This window comes from Epinephelus lanceolatus, chromosome 5 (genome assembly GCF_041903045.1).
Source record: "Epinephelus lanceolatus isolate andai-2023 chromosome 5, ASM4190304v1, whole genome shotgun sequence".
Lineage (NCBI taxonomy): Eukaryota > Metazoa > Chordata > Actinopteri > Perciformes > Serranidae > Epinephelus > Epinephelus lanceolatus.
This window is the reverse complement of record NC_135738.1, coordinates 3,549,445-3,566,073: the sequence shown is the minus strand read 5'-3', so window position 1 is coordinate 3,566,073 and position 16,629 is coordinate 3,549,445. Positions and strand designations below refer to the sequence as shown.

General features: G+C 42.1%; 2 protein-coding genes across 2 annotated transcripts in view; one reads left to right on the top strand and one right to left on the bottom strand.

The window, feature by feature from the left end:
* The window catches only part of LOC144463433 (E3 ubiquitin-protein ligase TRIM21-like), an 89,030-nt gene that overhangs the window by 14,445 nt on the left and 57,956 nt on the right, over window positions 1–16,629 (top strand). The gene's annotated exons all lie outside the window — the stretch shown is intronic.
* LOC117261990 (zona pellucida sperm-binding protein 3-like) lies at window positions 4,292–16,114 on the bottom strand. Its single transcript, XM_078167614.1, has 9 exons — window positions 15,934–16,114; window positions 13,731–14,038; window positions 12,554–12,672; window positions 12,105–12,208; window positions 10,864–11,041; window positions 9,838–9,955; window positions 7,363–7,445; window positions 6,785–6,873; window positions 4,292–4,419 (listed from the first exon to the last, which is right to left on the bottom strand). The coding sequence occupies exons 1-9, from the start codon at window positions 16,064–16,066 to the stop codon at window positions 4,358–4,360; spliced, it is 1,194 nt and encodes a 397-aa protein (XP_078023740.1). The 5' UTR covers window positions 16,067–16,114; the 3' UTR covers window positions 4,292–4,357.

Genomic DNA, 16,629 nt, shown 5'->3' with positions numbered 1-16,629 from the left:
CCAAACTGGTTCTGTGAGATATAGTTCTGGCTCAATATAGATCAAAAAAGGGTCCAACATAAAAGTCATTAGCACGGACACGGGAACTTTAGCATGTGTTTTGGCTCCCAGGAGGACATTTTGGCTCCCAAGAGGGCACTTTAGCGTGCGTTTTGGCTCCCAAGAGGGCACTTTAGCACACATTTTGGCTCCAAAGAGGGCACTTTAGCGCACGTTTTGGCTCCCAGGAGGGCACTTTAGCGTGCGTTTTGGCATTACATTGTTGTCAGGTGGCATTTCAAACTGACGCCATGGCGATCTAATTGATGCTGCCTTACAGTGTAATATACTACGGTGAAAGCAACACATTCTCACTTCAACCTCGTCACACAGATGTTTGGTCATGGACTTTCCATGTATAGATACGATCAGTGGTCGAATTGAGGGGGGATGAGGGGGGGATGCCATCCCCTTTGTTAGAAAATTGACCAAAAAGCATCCCCCTTGTTAATCTAGAATCTGTGTGTGCAGGCACTGACATAATTTGAGGGTGGGACACAGGGGACACGTCCCCCGCACTTCCCGTATCTGTGTCCTCTATCACCCGCACTTTTTACAGACCGTTCAATTCGTTTTTAACATGTGGTAACGTGTTTTTCCGAGCTGTCTTTAAACGCACCATGAGTAGATGGCGCCAGGCGCATACACATGCTGTCATGTTGTGATCAGAATCAATAGCACACAGATGAGAGGTGTGCTGCTGACCGGTGCTGCTGTATGTTCAGCAAACCAGCCAGCAAGAAGCAAAAAAAACTTGCAGTTTCTTCCAAACAAGCTGTGTAAGTTGAGTAATGCAGTTGCATGTAGATAATGATAACTAATTAATAGAGACCTACAGTACAGGCCAAAAGTTTGGACACACCTTCTCATTCAATGCGTTTTCTTTATTTTCATGACTATTTACATTGTAGATTCTCACTGAAGGCATCAAAACTATGAATGAACACATGTGGAGTTATGTACTTAACAAAAAAGGTGAAATAACTGAAAACATGTTTTATATTCTAGTTTCTTCAAAATAGCCACCCTTTGCTCTGATTACTGCTTTGCACACTCTTGGTATTCTCTCCATGAGCTTCAAGAGGTAGTCACCTGAAATGGTTTTCCAACAGTCTTGAAGGAGTTCCCAGAGGTGTTTAGCACTTGTTGGCCCCTTTGCCTTCACTCTGCGGTCCAGCTCACCCCAAACCATCTCGATTGGGTTCAGGTCCGGTGACTGTGGAGGCCAGGTCATCTGCCGCAGCACTCCATCACTCTCCTTCTTGGTCAAATAGCCCTTACACAGCCTGGAGGTGTGTTTGGGGTCATTGTCCTGTTGAAAAATAAATGATTGTCCAACTAAACGCAAACCGGATGGGATGGCATGTCGCTGCAGGATGCTGTGGTAGCCATGCTGGTTCAGTGTGCCTTCAATTTTGAATAAATCCCCAACAGTGTCACCAGCAAAACACCCCCACACCATCACACCTCCTCCTCCATGCTTCACAGTGGGAACCAGGTATGTGGAATCCATCCGTTCACCTTTTCTGCGTCTCACAAAGACACAGCGGTTGGAACCAAAGATCTCAAATTTGGACTCATCAGACCAAAGCACAGATTTCCACTGGTCTAATGTCCATTCCTTGTGTTTCTTGGCCCAAACAAATCTCTTCTGCTTGTTGCCTCTCCTTAGCAGTGGTTTCCTAGCAGCTATTTGACCATGAAGGCCTGATTGGCGCAGTCTCCTCTTAACAGTTGTTCTAGAGATGGGTCTGCTGCTAGAACTCTGTGTGGCATTCATCTGGTCTCTGATCTGAGCTGCTGTTAACTTGCCATTTCTGAGGCTGGTGACTCGGATGAACTTATCCTCAGAAGCAGAGGTGACTCTTGGTCTTCCTTTCCTGGGTCGGTCCTCATGTGTGCCAGTTTCGTTGTAGCGCTTGATGGTTTTTGCGACTCCACTTGGGGACACATTTAAAGTTTTTGCAATTTTCCGGACTGACTGACCTTCATTTCTTAAAGTAATGATGGCCACTCGTTTTTCTTTAGTTAGCTGATTGGTTCTTGCCATAATATGAATTTTAACAGTTGTCCAATAGGGCTGTCGGCTGTGTATTAACCTGACTTCTGCACAACACAACTGATGGTCCCAACCCCATTGATAAAGCAAGAAATTCCACTAATTAACCCTGATAAGGCACACCTGTGAAGTGGAAACCATTTCAGGTGACTACCTCTTGAAGCTCATGGAGAGAATGCCAAGAGTGTGCAAAGCAGTAATCAGAGCAAAGGGTGGCTATTTTGAAGAAACTAGAATATAAAACATGTTTTCAGTTATTTCACCTTTTTTGTTAAGTACATAACTCCACATGTGTTCATTCATAGTTTTGATGCCTTCAGTGAGAATCTACAATGTAAATAGTCATGAAAATAAAGAAAACGCATTGAATGAGAAGGTGTGTCCAAACTTTTGGCCTGTACTGTATATCAAGTTAAACTAGTTAATAAGAACACTAATGTTATTGTTACCTATGTTAAATCACTTGCTAGCTAGTTTCATGCTAGGAATAAACCCACTACTCTTAAATAAGAACTTGTGCTCACTATTGCTTTGCACATATTTTTTTGATCTTTATTGCCACAATAGAAAGAGCAGGGTCAGGGAGGAGACAGTGGACCAGAGGCCAGCGAGGATGATCATGCAGGGTCTTCACAGGTGAGGAGAGATTATAACTGGCTGAGAGAAAATATCTATAGCATAAAAGTGACTGTGGGATTAATTTCTACAGCTATGTCATTCTTAATTCTATTTCTAAACTTTGCTTTGCACATTTTTTATCTATATTATTGCAATAGATAGAAGAGGGACAGGGAGAAACCAGGCAGGTATCAGGACAGGGACCTGACAGCAGCACCAATTATCAGCCCAAGGCTTCACAGGTAAGGAGAAATTATAACTGGCTTAGGAAATGTCTATAGGACATGACTCTAAGATTAATTTTCACAGCTATTTCAGAACTACTCTTATTTGTACTCTAAAATGTTTTTTGTCTGTATTGCAATACCACTGCATTATTTGTGTTTTAAAGGCAGCAGGTATAGGTCAAGCCATTTTTCTTTATCTTGATTAATTTTGTACATCTGTGCTGTCATATTTGATGATGTGTGCATGCAAAAAAAAAAAAAAAAAAAAAAAAGCAGCTACATTGCATCCCCCTTGTTAAAAATTAACACTTCGACCACTGGATACGATATGCAAGGTACTCTGGGTGTGGTGGTTGTTGATGTTCCATCTCAACGTCAGCCTGTTACATGGTTTGTCTTCTTTCAAAGTACACTTGTTTTCATAGGAAATTTACTGTTTTCATAAAGTCACTTCCAAAACCGGCCCTCCGGGGCAAAGTCTGTGTTACTTGGACCCATCCACCATATTCGGACCTTTGCCCCCTTAACTTACATGATCGTCCCACTGTGTTTCCCCCCCTGACGCAGCCGGGTGCTGTTACACAATAATGGCAACGTGAAATTACAGCTTTTTCGTCTCCGACGCTGGAAGTCAATGTTGTCATGTTAAATGCCCAAATTTACAGCAGAAATGAACATGTTTACAGCCTGGTACAAAAAACAGTTTAAGAATGTATAGCCAATTTTATCACTTATGACAACAGGGCAAATTTTTATGTAACTCATTTGTTAACATTTTACTAAGGCCTAAAGTTCCACATAATTAAGGGTGGGCCGCTTTGACTGCAGGCTACCTGCTGATAGTGTCCTCTGCTTCTCAGTCAGATCCACCCTCTCGCCCGAATATGGTCACTTCTGACTTAAAAAAAAAACAAAAAAAACAGACAGCTGAAAAGGCAAACTCATGGCTTTAAAACTGGAGCCCACACACCAGTGGGTGATGTCAGGGTAGCTATGTCCATTACATTTACAGTCTATGCTAATATCACTTTCAGGCCATAAGACAGTTGCATGACGGCACAGTTGGGTGTGTGTCAACAAAACCACACTTTGGCTGGCGTGAGGTGTCCGCATTTGAGTTTTAGGGAATTTGTCAAAACCAGATGCATCAGAGCTTCCAGAAAAATCCCTAAAACCCATCATTAGCAATTTGGAAACTGTTGTACCTTCAATGAACTTGTTTTTAGAGCTTCTTGTAGTCATTCAGAACTGCAGAAGTCTCTTGAACGAGAAGGGAAACATCTTCAAGAAACTCAAGTCCAGTTGCCTTGTAGGATCCTATTTTACCACGATAACAAACCACACAGTCATTCGAGTATTAAGAGCTTTAATCTTATTCCATTCATATTAAAGTTCTTTTGGTTTTGTTTTTTCACTATAGAGGTCTCTCCTTCACTGTGATTGGTCCAACAGCTGTTTCCTGTTCCCACTGAGCACCTGCAACACACAACCAAACTAAGGTTTATAAGACAACATGACAGGTACAGCTGGATTTGTGTCTGTTTAAAAAGGTCAGTTTAAAAAGGTTCATCTCACATTTGAAGTTAACTGATGGATTATAGCACTTAAGGGATTCTGATGATGCATTTGCATATTTAAAAATAGCACATATGTAAGAGATAGAGATAGACAGAGATAGAGACATATCTATATCTCTATATATCTCTATACATCTCTATATTTATATCTATATACCTATATAAATAAACAAGCAGAAATGGAATAGTATAAGTATGTATTCTTTAGTGGAAAATCACCTGAAAGTAAGAATTGGTGTGTTTCGTTACCTCGGAATGAACCATTTATAACTACATAGGGAGCAAGTTTGCGAGGGAATGACCTGCCCTACTCTCCTCATGATTGACTGCTACTTATTGCCTTTGTTGGTTGGACTGGATAGGTTTAGGCAAGATGAGTGGGACTGGTAGTTCGGACCAAAAACTTGCAACGAGATGAAACCGTTTTAGAACGTTACAGAATGGCGTGATAACAGTAGCTGCCTTTTTCAACTCATCTCGTCACGAGTCTGTGGTCTGAACTGGGCTTTAGGGTAAGAATATCAGGGTAAGCCAATCAGAGGCACAGTAAGGCTGGTCATTCCTTCACCATCCTAGGATTTGCAAATTTGCACATGGGGAGCTGGGGTCAGTTTATGGAGATCGCCATGGTGCTCTGCCATGTTTCTACAGTAGCCCAGAATGGACAAACCAAACACTGGCTCTAGACAGGGACATTATTATTTTTACGTCGGCCATTGTTGTAAGGTGTTACACTGATTTGTAACGTGACACTACTTGATTCAGTGTTCTCTTTTTCCCTTTTATTTATTTTCTTGAAGTTTGAATCACCTGGTCTGTTTTATTTGGAGAGGAAGAGACCTCTGTGGATAATTCAACTTTCAGTAAAACCTCCTGAGCATCTGGATCATTTGTTATCAGGGTAAAAGTCTGAGCACAGAGTAGCATGTGCCAGACTGCATCATAATTCAATTTGGTCAAGTTTAAGGGAAGTTTTACCTTCTGAAAATACGCTTAAACTTAACAGAGATTCCATCAGGAACATTTAAACAGATCAATTAGTGAACAGTATCCACTCAAAATCCCATTATGACAGTACTTTGATTACATTAAGAATAAATGGAATTAAAGAACTTCAAACAGAACTAGAAAACTCGTCAAAGTGGTTTTTGGAGTCCACTAAGGCCTTGTTCAGATTACCACTCCAAATCGGATTTTTAGCATATCCAGATTGTGTCTAGCTTCATTTTCTGACAGTCTGGACAACGAAAAAACACAAGATCTGATTTATCCAAGTCTGATTCAAACCACATACAGAGGTGGTTTCAAATGCTATTCCAATCGGATTTTTACAGATCCGTTTCAATCTGAACGTCTCGGTGGCTCAAATAGGATTTCCAAGTGTCTTCCGCGTCAACAACAACAACAACAACAACAACAACAACAACAACAACGTAGAGCTGGGGAGATGCTCGTTGCCTAGCAACGCCTGTGGAGTTACAAGTGGGTAAGAAATAGTCAACCCACAGGTTTTAAAGCATGGAGGAAAACAACAAACCGTGGACGGACGAGGAGATAAAGTGCCTGATAGCTATCTGGGGGGATTCGTCAGTTCAGAAAAAAATTAGAAGGTACATAAAGAAATAAAGCCATATATCAGGACACAAGTATCTTTGTGACAAGCCCAGTGTGGATCCTAAATTTGTTCTGGACAGCACAGCAGAGGAAGACTGCAGCATTCAAGACAGCAACGGTGAGGAAGATTTCTTAACAGATTTTTAAAAAAAACAAACAAAAACAAACACAGTGTTGAGTAGTAAAAGTAAAAACCCAACAGAATTTCTGTCATGATGTAGGCCTATAAAACCATGATGGGAAAAGAGAGCTGGACTGGAGTTTTGATTTCACTCATTGATGACTCCACTAATCGCTCCACTACCATTCCGAGGCGGCACAACTTAGCAGTCTCCTCCGTTTCTGTCGCTTCCTTGCATTTAGGACAAAAAGTCGCGCTGCGGATCCACATAACCATTTGGGACAGAAACACGCACAGTTTACTGTTGCCATTGTTTGTTTTTCCTGGGCATAGCCTGTTACCATGGAAATCTATGTGGATAAGACTTCGTCAGTATGGACACATGCAGATCGGATCTCATCACTTGCAATATGTAATGCCAACGGTCAGTCAGTAAGTTGCAAAAAAAAAAATAAATAAATAAATAATTATAACAACAACAACAACAACAACAAGATGTGGGCTGCAGTCTGACCAAGGCTTAACTCACCTGTTCCTGTCAGGTGACTCTGGCTTCCTGTCCCACAGTCTGTATCACAGCAGGCACACACCTGATGGCTGCCACTGGCCTCCCTCCACCTGTCAATCAAAAGCTCTGCATCTTATAGTGCATTTAAAAGTTTGAGAACTTTCATCTCTTCACAACACAAGGTTTTTATCCATCACGTGTCAGTGTTTCATGTTCCTTGTAGTGCACTTTGATTTAACTTAAAAAAAAACAACATTATTCTCACATCATTTCTGATTTCTAAGACTACAAGTATTTCAGATTGATATGTTTTCTCCATCCACCATGTATTAACTAAAATGAACTGAGTAGAATATGAAATCATTGTTCATAAAATCTCTTTAAGAAAAATCTAAATGCAAGTAATAACGTTTGCTTTCACCAAACAAACTAAATTTTGAAAGAAGTTAACTTTTATAAATGTGTACTTTGTCTTGATTTCTAATATTTCAGCATCAAAACACATCGTCACAACTGAGTAATTTAAACCCACTGAGACTGATAAGTATTTGTAGTGTTTGCAGCAGAAAGGATGATGGGAGTTGTAGTGTTGGTCTCACCCGTTGGAGAATGAACAGGCCTTGTTGGTGGCATCAACAGCTGCAGCAGCTGCTGTGGCTCTCACACTGCAGGTGATGTAGATCTAAAGAGACACTCAGTACATTTACATGACAGAGGAAATCAATTTCTTGTGTCAGTCCGACTAAAACCGGACTTTTAAAAATTCAAGTAAACAAGTTAGTCCGACTGAAATTGTACTAAATCAAATTTCTCAAAGTCGGACTAACACACCCAGATAATGTGACTCCTGCATGCATACACTCAGACAGAAAACTGGCCGGTTTCCGTCCCGGGCTTTGACCCGGAAATCCAAGGGAAGGGAAGAAGAAGCCGGTAACAACATGGAGAAATCTACATCCAGAGCTGTGACTTTTTGGATGGACCAAATGTACAGAGCTGTAAAGTTGTCCACCATGGTACCAGTTAGCTGCTAGCTAACCGTAGCTAACTTGTTTGTCTATTGTTTGGTCTGTGACGTAATAGGTCAACAGGAAAAAGGTCCAATACTAACAAGCTGAAAGGGGGCATATCTCCACCTATCGTAGAGGAGTCGTACATACTTGGCTCAATAAATGGATTCCCCTCCCATGCTTGTATACTGGGACAAGGACAGTAGGCCAGTTAAATGGCCCAGTCGTGCTGTAACTGTAGCTCCACTTAACTGTGTGTGTGTAAATGTACTGAGTGAGAAGATGTTCATTCAGGTTTGTCAACATAGACACCAACAACTATCTGCAAGAAAGGAAACCAGTTACAAAATTCCAGTTCAGTTGTCAAGCAGGAGACAAGGCTTTTCAATAAAGGCTGGGACAGCTCTTTGACCCCATGGGAGCTCTGAGGTTTGACACACGTGCAGTGTGGCTGGAGCTGCAATGTTGGAGGGTTGTAGCAGATGGCACTAGAAAGAAAGGGAATGTGTTGGCTCAGGTGCCATTTAGGTGCACTCGGCCTGACAGAACTTTTTGGGTACGCTCAAATGGATGGCAGCCGATAAACAAAAGAATGTCTGCATATAGAAAGTATGTGAACTTTTTCCAATAATCGCAAGAGTTTTTTTTAACTCCTTTGTCTTGTCCTGTCCTGAGTATCTGCATTTAATTAGTTAAGTTGGATGCCTGCTCTCCAAAAACTGCAAAACAAATCTACCTGCGGGTATTTGATAAAGTAATCTAACCTAAAATTGGAATTTTCAACCATCTCTTAATTTTTTGTACAACAAATGCCGTCTCAAACAGTGATAATTTTGTTGACATAACCAACAACCTTTTTTCCCCCCATGAGGAAAATGAGACGATGACAAGCTAAAACTAGATCTTGATAAGACAAAATATGTGTTTCATTTTCGTTGATGAGATGTGACAAAAATATCAGTGGTGGACAATCAGACATTGAAAGTCGAGAACGGCCGTGCTTGTAATTATCTTCACATGCCACATGAGCAACAGGCTGTTAAACTCCGGTAAATAGTCTGCACCAGGATGTTTCCATTGGTGCGAGTTGTGAGCTGTAATTCAGCAGTAAATAATCAGCCGTGTGTGTCTGACTGTGGATGGTGGAGCTGCTGAATGGATTTGTGGAGTTTGTTAGTTGCAGCGGTGGCTGTTAGCAGCTAGCTCCACTCTCAGACTTCACAGCTTCACCCCGCAGGACTCCACTCAGTCCGGACTGGAGAAGGTTTGTGGGTTGATGGTGTTTGACAGGCAGGTAGGAGGCTCAGTTATCTGTGAGTGTAGCTGTGCTGTAAGTAAACAGTCTGAACTCAGATGATGAAAGTTTAGTTTGAATCACCAACTCTGTGAGAGGACACCAGTTTAAACCTCCAGACTAACATGTTGCACATGAAGAAACAAGTTATGTTTCTGCTTCTTAACAGTCACATGGATAAGTCAGAGTTTACAATGAACCTGGGGACAAATCCTAGTTGGCTCACATTAGTTATTTGTTGAGAGCATAAATAGAGAGATGTTGAGCTTTTCAGATGATGATCAGTAAGTGTGTGCTCGTAAATCAGCCCTCAAACCTGTCACACACTGCTGGAGACATGACAGTTTGGAAGTGTGCAGAATTATTTGTCTAAATGAAACTTTTATACAACCTGTCACCTTGATTCTAATTACTTAGACATGAATTAGCCTCACTAGATCAGTTCAAAGATAAAAAACATAGATAATGACTAAAGTGTTTTGAATTTTCGTTGACTAAAACCATGAAGAATAAAAATGATTAAAACATTTTCATCTCACAATTAAGACTAAATCTAAAATAGCTGTCAAAATCAACACTGGTCTCAAAGCCGACTGTAGACGGCTCAAATCAATCATCTGCCATGTTCTCCGATAGTGAGCCGCCTAAGACCTTCCGTAGGTACAGACCAGATTTCACTGGGCATGTCTTGTACCCCAATGATATGACGTTATGACTTCTCTTTAACCTCCTTGGAGATAAGCAGGAAGTGTGCGATGTGTTTGAGTCACCATGCCGCTGTCGTCCTGCTGGAACCTGAACGCCTCCACCTCAAACTGCAGTCTGTCGTCCTGAGACCGAGGCAGGAACTGAGAGCTGGAGCCTGTCAGCTGGCTGTCAAACAGGCACCTGAATGCAACGCAGAGGGGAACAGACAAGACACCTGAATGCAACGCAGAGGAGGACAGTCAAGACACCTGAATGCAACGCGGAGGAGGACAGACAAGACACCTGAATGCAACGCGGAGGAGGAGGACAGAGAAGACACCTGAATGCAACGCGAAGGAGGAGGACAGACAAGACACCTGAATGCAACGCGAAGGAGGACAGACAAGACACCTGAATGCAACGCGAAGGAGGACAGACAAGACACCTGAATGCAACGCAGAGGAGGACAGACAAGACACCTGAATGCAACGCGAAGGAGGACAGACAAGACACCTAAATGCAACGCGAAGGAGGACAGACAAGACACCTGAATGCAACGCAGAGGAGGACAGACAAGACACCTGAATGCAACGCGGAGGAGGACAGACAAGACACCTGAATGCAACACGAAGGAGGACAGACAAGACACCTGAATGCAACGCGGAGGAGGACAGACAAGACACCTGAATGCAACGCGAAGGAGGACAGACAAGACACCTGAATGCAACGCAAAGGAGGACAGACAAGACACCTGAATGCAACGCGGAGGAGGACAGACAAGACACCTGAATGCAACACAAAGGAGGACAGACAAGACACCTGAATGCAACGCGGAGGAGGACAGACAAGACACCTGAATGCAACGCGGAAGAGAACAGACAAGACACCTGAATGCAACACGGAGGAGAACAGAAGACACCTGAATGCAACAGAGGACCATCAGACAGACAACAGACCCCCATGAAGCTATGAGGAAAGGTTACAGTGTGGTGGTGGAGAAGCTTTGGTATGTTAACCATGCACAAACATGATAAACGTTAAACTGAGCTTTCAGGTGAGCCGTTCTGAGTGGACGTGGACTTTAAAAACCACCAGTACAGTAAACTGACCCGTTGTTTCCCAGGAAGGCGTATCGAGGGACGGTGTCAACGTTTGGGACCACAGTGGCTACACAGCTGTCCACCGTCACTCTGAGAGGGACGTGATGAAACTGTTTGACTGAAACCTCAAACTTCATCATGTCTCCCAGCAGGTACTGAGCGGACGGACGAGGAGACTGCCAGTCATCTGAGAGACAGAAAGATAAGGACAGTTGTGTTCAGGACGGAGGAGATGTTCACCTTTATTTTAATTGGACAGTCATGAGGACTGTCACATTTACTCAACAACTGCAGCCTGTTAGGGACTGTTCTTTATTCATCAGGAGGGTGGTGGCTGGGGTATGACTTTTTTTTTTAAAAAAAATTTTATTTTTTATTTAAACCCCCCTGAAGTTACAAATGTTTGTGCTTGAGCCTCCCTCTGTGTTTGGTGGAAAATGCATGCCCTTCCCTCCGCCATAAATTAGTTATTAGATTTTTAATTATTTTTCAATGTTTGAAAGTTCTGATGGAAATGTTGATCCCACATAATGTTTTCCAGGACCGTCGGAAATTTGAAAACCCAACAATAATTTCTGTTTTTACAGTTTCTGGCTGTGATAAATGGTGTAATATTGATGATTAAAAAAAAAAAAATAATAATAAGGCATGTTTTAAAAAAAAAAGCAGTAAAATAAATAAAACATTTGTATTCCCCTCCCCTACGGCAAGATAAAAAACCACAAGTCCCCCCCCCCCCCCCAAATTATTTGACATGCCTTCCCCTTTTTGCACCACCCTCTCCCCCAAGTAATGAACAGTCCCTTACTTTTTGAAAATTAAGACTTAAAATAAAAATGCAATTCATTTATAAAATATGATCCACTGTCTACAGATTTAACAACCAAAAGTACATGTAGTTGAAAATGAGCTCCACCATAACTAAAGACAACGTTAAAGCACCACACACACATTAATACATCAATATATTATCTATTATTTTGTTTGATTGTTTCTGTTGTTTCAATGAGAGGCAGCCCAGCTGCTGTATGGGAATATCATTTTGACAAAAACAGTAAAAAAAATCTCTTGTTTAAATGTGCTCTTTGAATAAATCTGACTTGACTTCATCACTGCTGATTTTGAAACTAAATTCAGAAAGACTTCAAAATTTGAGGATCACTAAAGTTTTGATAGTTCAAAAAGAACTGCGATGTGTATTTGTACCGCCAGGAAACACCATGAAAAAATAAACCTGGACAAACACTCACCGGTCATGAGTTTGACGGAGAAGTAGAGACTCTCCTCTGAAGCTTTGGTGAGACTGAACGGACTCCAGGTGGGCTTCAGCGGGCCACTGCTCACATCATGCTTCCTGAAAACAAAAAGACATCAGAAAAATCAAAACACTTTGTTTTCAAAAAGCAAAAAAGTCAGATTTCATTAACATTTATTCATCATCAATAATTATAATCCAGTCACACATTATTCTGAAACGGGTCCTTCTGCATGATGAGTACTTTTACTTCTGGTACAATGAATATATTTTAATGTCATTAATCCTAAAGTAAGATTTTGAATGCAGAATTATACTCGTATTGTTATGCTGCAGTGTTGCTACTTTTACTTAAGTCAAATATCCAAATACTTCCCCCACAGCTGTTCAAATGACAGAAACTTATGACACAAGTTTTTCTGGTTCAGCGGTTTGAATTCTGACCTCTGGTAGTGACACTGGATGCTGACTGTGACGCCTCTGGTTCGGATGATTTGACTGTTGCCCAAAGGACTGGGAGTGTAGATCAGCGTGAAGGCGTAGATGAACGAGTCCTCAGACATCTGAAACACAATCAACTGGAGTGTCAAGCCTGAAAATAGATGCTATTAATCTGTATTTAGACAATAACACTTATCAAGTGACTGATGGTAAAGTGTCTTTGGGAGACATGAACCAACATATTTGTCACCAACTTTGCAGCTGTGGAGCTTTTTAGCCTCTTTTAGCTCAGTTTTGTTTTTAATAGCACATTTCCTTCCTGGTTCAGTTTCAGTGGCCCTTTTTACACAGAGATGGCGCTATAGAGCAGCTACAGAGTCCCTTCTTTATGCTGCCTCTGCATTTTTACACAGAACCAACAATGGTGACAACATGTTGCTCCAGTGTGTGATTGTAGATAGTATGCTGGCAGTGTGGAGGCAAAAGAGACTTGACAGGCGTGACGTAACACAATGACGTCGGACTAGTGTGACATGACATGCGTGTCCACACAACATCGGCATAACATGACAAGAAAAATCAATTTACCATCCCTGTTGCATGGCGGCTGATCTCATCCTCTGTTCAGGGGGTAGGGAGCCCCCTGATGTCATTGTTTTCCCAATCCGCAGACATTTACAGCTGCTGCTCTTCTTTGAGTTAGCTGCTAATTGCTAACAGCTACTTTTTAAATATCCTGCAGTGGGTCGCACACATTACATGTCATCAAAACGTCACTCATGCTGCCCATGATCCTGTTCAGTCCTGTTTGTACAGACATTGTTTTGATACTGCTACAACTGCTCACGGGCACTGCTGAGGTGCTCGAGAAAGACACCAAGCCCTAACTGCTCGGGCTGTCTGTCGATGGGCAGCCCCCCTCGCTCTGACATCTCTCTGCTTGTGCATGTGTCTGTATTTCGGGCGTGTGTGTATGTAATGTGTCAAATAACTGAAAAAAAAATGGATTTCTTCTTGAGGGACTTAAAGGAATGCTTGAGAGATATTTCCCTCAGGAGCTGGCAGAGACCAAACACAGAGCTAAAACAGAGTGAATACTGGCCCTATCAGGTGGACACAAACAGCTCTCCAACATTTACCTGCTGCACCAAGGTGTTATTATTTCACATTTAACCCTCACCAGCAGCTGGCTGCCACAGCCGTGCAGCTCCGACTCAAAGACCAGGACCTGAGCTTCAGGATCCTCGCCCGTGGCAGGACATCCTCCCAGCGTGACATCTGCAGCCAGGACAGGTTTACCGATCCCCAGCAGGTCCTTCTTGGCCTCCACCCGGATAGAGTTCTCCCCGCAGATGGCGCTGACGCTGTCGGCTGCCTCCGGAGCCTTCAGCTCAAAGTCTGGAGGGAACCGAGGCTCCTCCTCAGCCGGAGGGTCCGGAAACCTCCATGACAACGGTTCATGGAAAGACTGCTTCTCCTGGAGGACAGCTGGGACAGAAGGGTTGGTCATATCCATCAGGAGGGTTGCAATGGTATGAGACTTTTATAATACAATGTCTAGAAATGGACCGTTGTACCTTGTGAGATATAAGGGAGCAGAATTTTCTACTTGTGGTTATTAAGCAATGTTTTGTGTGTTTTAACCCAGCTGGCAGTCTGATGTTTGATCACTGTTGAATCAACGTCAAACATCACGGTTCAATCAGCTGTTAAATTATGTTTTGATTTAGACAGAACAGTCAGCATTGATTTCATGATGTTGTTTCATAAACTTTAAACATTGTTTCAGAATTGTTTCAACATTTAAAAGAGATCTCTCTGAAATTTCAATGTTGATTTAAGAGAACTTTGTTAACCTTTTCACAACCCTCAGAATTCAACGTTATTTCAATGTTGTTTTAATGTTGAAACAACAACTGACAAAATTTCAAGCATATTTCAACACTGAAGGTCAGTCATGTGCCAGCTGGGAAGTGTGTTAGCTGAAGCAATCAAACTTTACAACACTCAGCACAGTGATGTAGAAACTCCACCAAGGAGTGTGTCAGAAACACCATTTCACAAGTATGCTGGCTGGGAGCCAGGTCCAGCCCTCATGATGTTTTCTGCTACCTTTTTTCCATTATTATTTCCTGTTAGCAAGAATGTGCTTCAGGCCATCATACGTTGATAATGAGCAACCCCCACCCTGAGGCCGTTTGGTCTCAGGGGCCCCAAAACCCTTTTGGGACATGTTCCTGGCAAAATAAATGCAAAAATTAAGACACTGCGACGGCTTAAAGAGTCACAGTTTGAAAGTTGTCCTGACACAAAGGGGAAAGTTGCAAAATAAGATTCTGGGACTTGCTGCAACTCTATTTCAAAATATCACACACAATAGTGACACCTAAATTTGTCACCATAACTCACATTAGAGAAAACTGAATTTTTAGTCACTAGTCTTCCAGAGAATCTACTTGCCAGCAACATGAACCCGGAGGTGTTGAGTTCCCCAAAGTTATTAGCTTCTGAGACAGAGAGCCTGCACATATATCCATATAAGATATGACACATAAGATAACGTAGCAGGTAGGGTAACATTTACTAACATTTGGCTGGCACTGCACCATCGTGTAAGTCGTCTTTGCATATTGGTTTTCCTATAGGAGTGCCACAGGTGGGCAGTTTATACAACGGAGTGCAAAATGCCCTTAAAAGAGCCGTCTTCACATTAACTGCATATTAGCTTGGGCATGCACGTTGTGACACCGTCTGTGGATATCTTTATCATCATATATTTCAGCAACTGCTTGGCTGATTTGGACAGTAATGGAGTGGTTTGGGGGTGACTGAGGATGCTGAATCCATTTCTGACATTTTTTAAAATTCAAAATGGCTGTTTAAACCAGATGTAGCTGTATTTCAACTTCTGCACCATGGGGATTTGTTTGAGCCTGACACTTAAACACTTGCATCATCTTTGAGCAACATTTGAGCATGAAACGTGTGTAATGTGCAGTGAACAAGTGTCAGTACGATGACAGTCTTTGCTTTCTGTCCTCTCTGATCATCATCTACAGAATAAAATACACGCCCCTCCCTGCACATGTCAAAATCAAACAATTACCCCATCTAATGGTCAAACTGGAAATAACACCTGTTTAGGTTATTGATGAACATGCAGAGTGTTTTGTACTGAAATATCAAAAACTTCACTCACAGTAATCTGATCATTTATCACTGGACCAGGATCATAAAAATAAAAAGTGTCAGTTTCAGTGTCGGTTTTTGTGTTGATGTTTAAAACATCAAAGTGCTAAATTGACCACATTAATAAAACACTTTCCATCAGGTATCAAAGTGCTCAGTGTTGCAGTGATCCCTGTGGTGTGGATCAGGTCTACCTGCTGGTTCCTGGACTTCAGGCCGCTCTGGTATCTGGTGTCCAAACCTGCCGGCTGCAGGCTGGATGAAGTCCTGAGCAGCTGATAGAGCTCCACAGAACAGACAGAAAAAGATTCTGACGGATGGGTTCATGCTCAAGAGTTTATTCTGTGTTTCCTCTGTTTGAAACAGACTCACCTGGGCAGCAGGTTGATTTATAGAGCTGAAGTTTGGCTCCGCCCACAGCCTGATTGACCTGATGGTTCTCCAGCTGTGTCTCATTCACCTGCACCAACCTGCTGAGACTCACCTGAGCTACATTCAAAACGCACAGAGCTTCATTCTATATCCCAAGGATACGTTTTCATTACGTTTTCAGAGAGATAAATCTGTCGGGATGAACTGCAGCAGACATGTTGGGTATTTCTGTTTGTTGGCACGGAGCCACACTTTGATCTGTAAATGCAGCTGATCATGGAGGCTCCTTCTTCACATATCTGTGATAAGATATTCTAAAGTCTTCCCATGACATCACTCAGGTGGTTTCAGGTGAGCCAAGCACAAAGGAAATGTCATGATTACACGTTCAACGTTTAACTGAACAATTTTTGCAAAACTGGATTTTTAAAGCAAAAAGTAAATCATAGTGAGATGGAGGTCGACCTCAGCTGTAACTGACCTACATCAGAATAAAGGGCAGAAATATTTTCTTTATG

Excerpts from the sequence above, each read along its gene's own strand:
- LOC117261990 (XM_078167614.1), bottom strand. The coding sequence starts at position 16,066 with ATGAACCCATCCGTCAGAATCTTTTTCTGTCTGTTCTGTGGAGCTCTA. Across the intron at positions 14,039-15,933 it reads TGAAGTCCAGGAACCAGCAG|CTGTCCTCCAGGAGAAGCAG; the intron begins GTAGACCTGATC and ends CTTCTGTCCCAG. Across the intron at positions 4,420-6,784 it reads GAGTCACCTGACAGGAACAG|GTGCTCAGTGGGAACAGGAA; the intron begins GTGAGTTAAGCC and ends TGTGTGTTGCAG.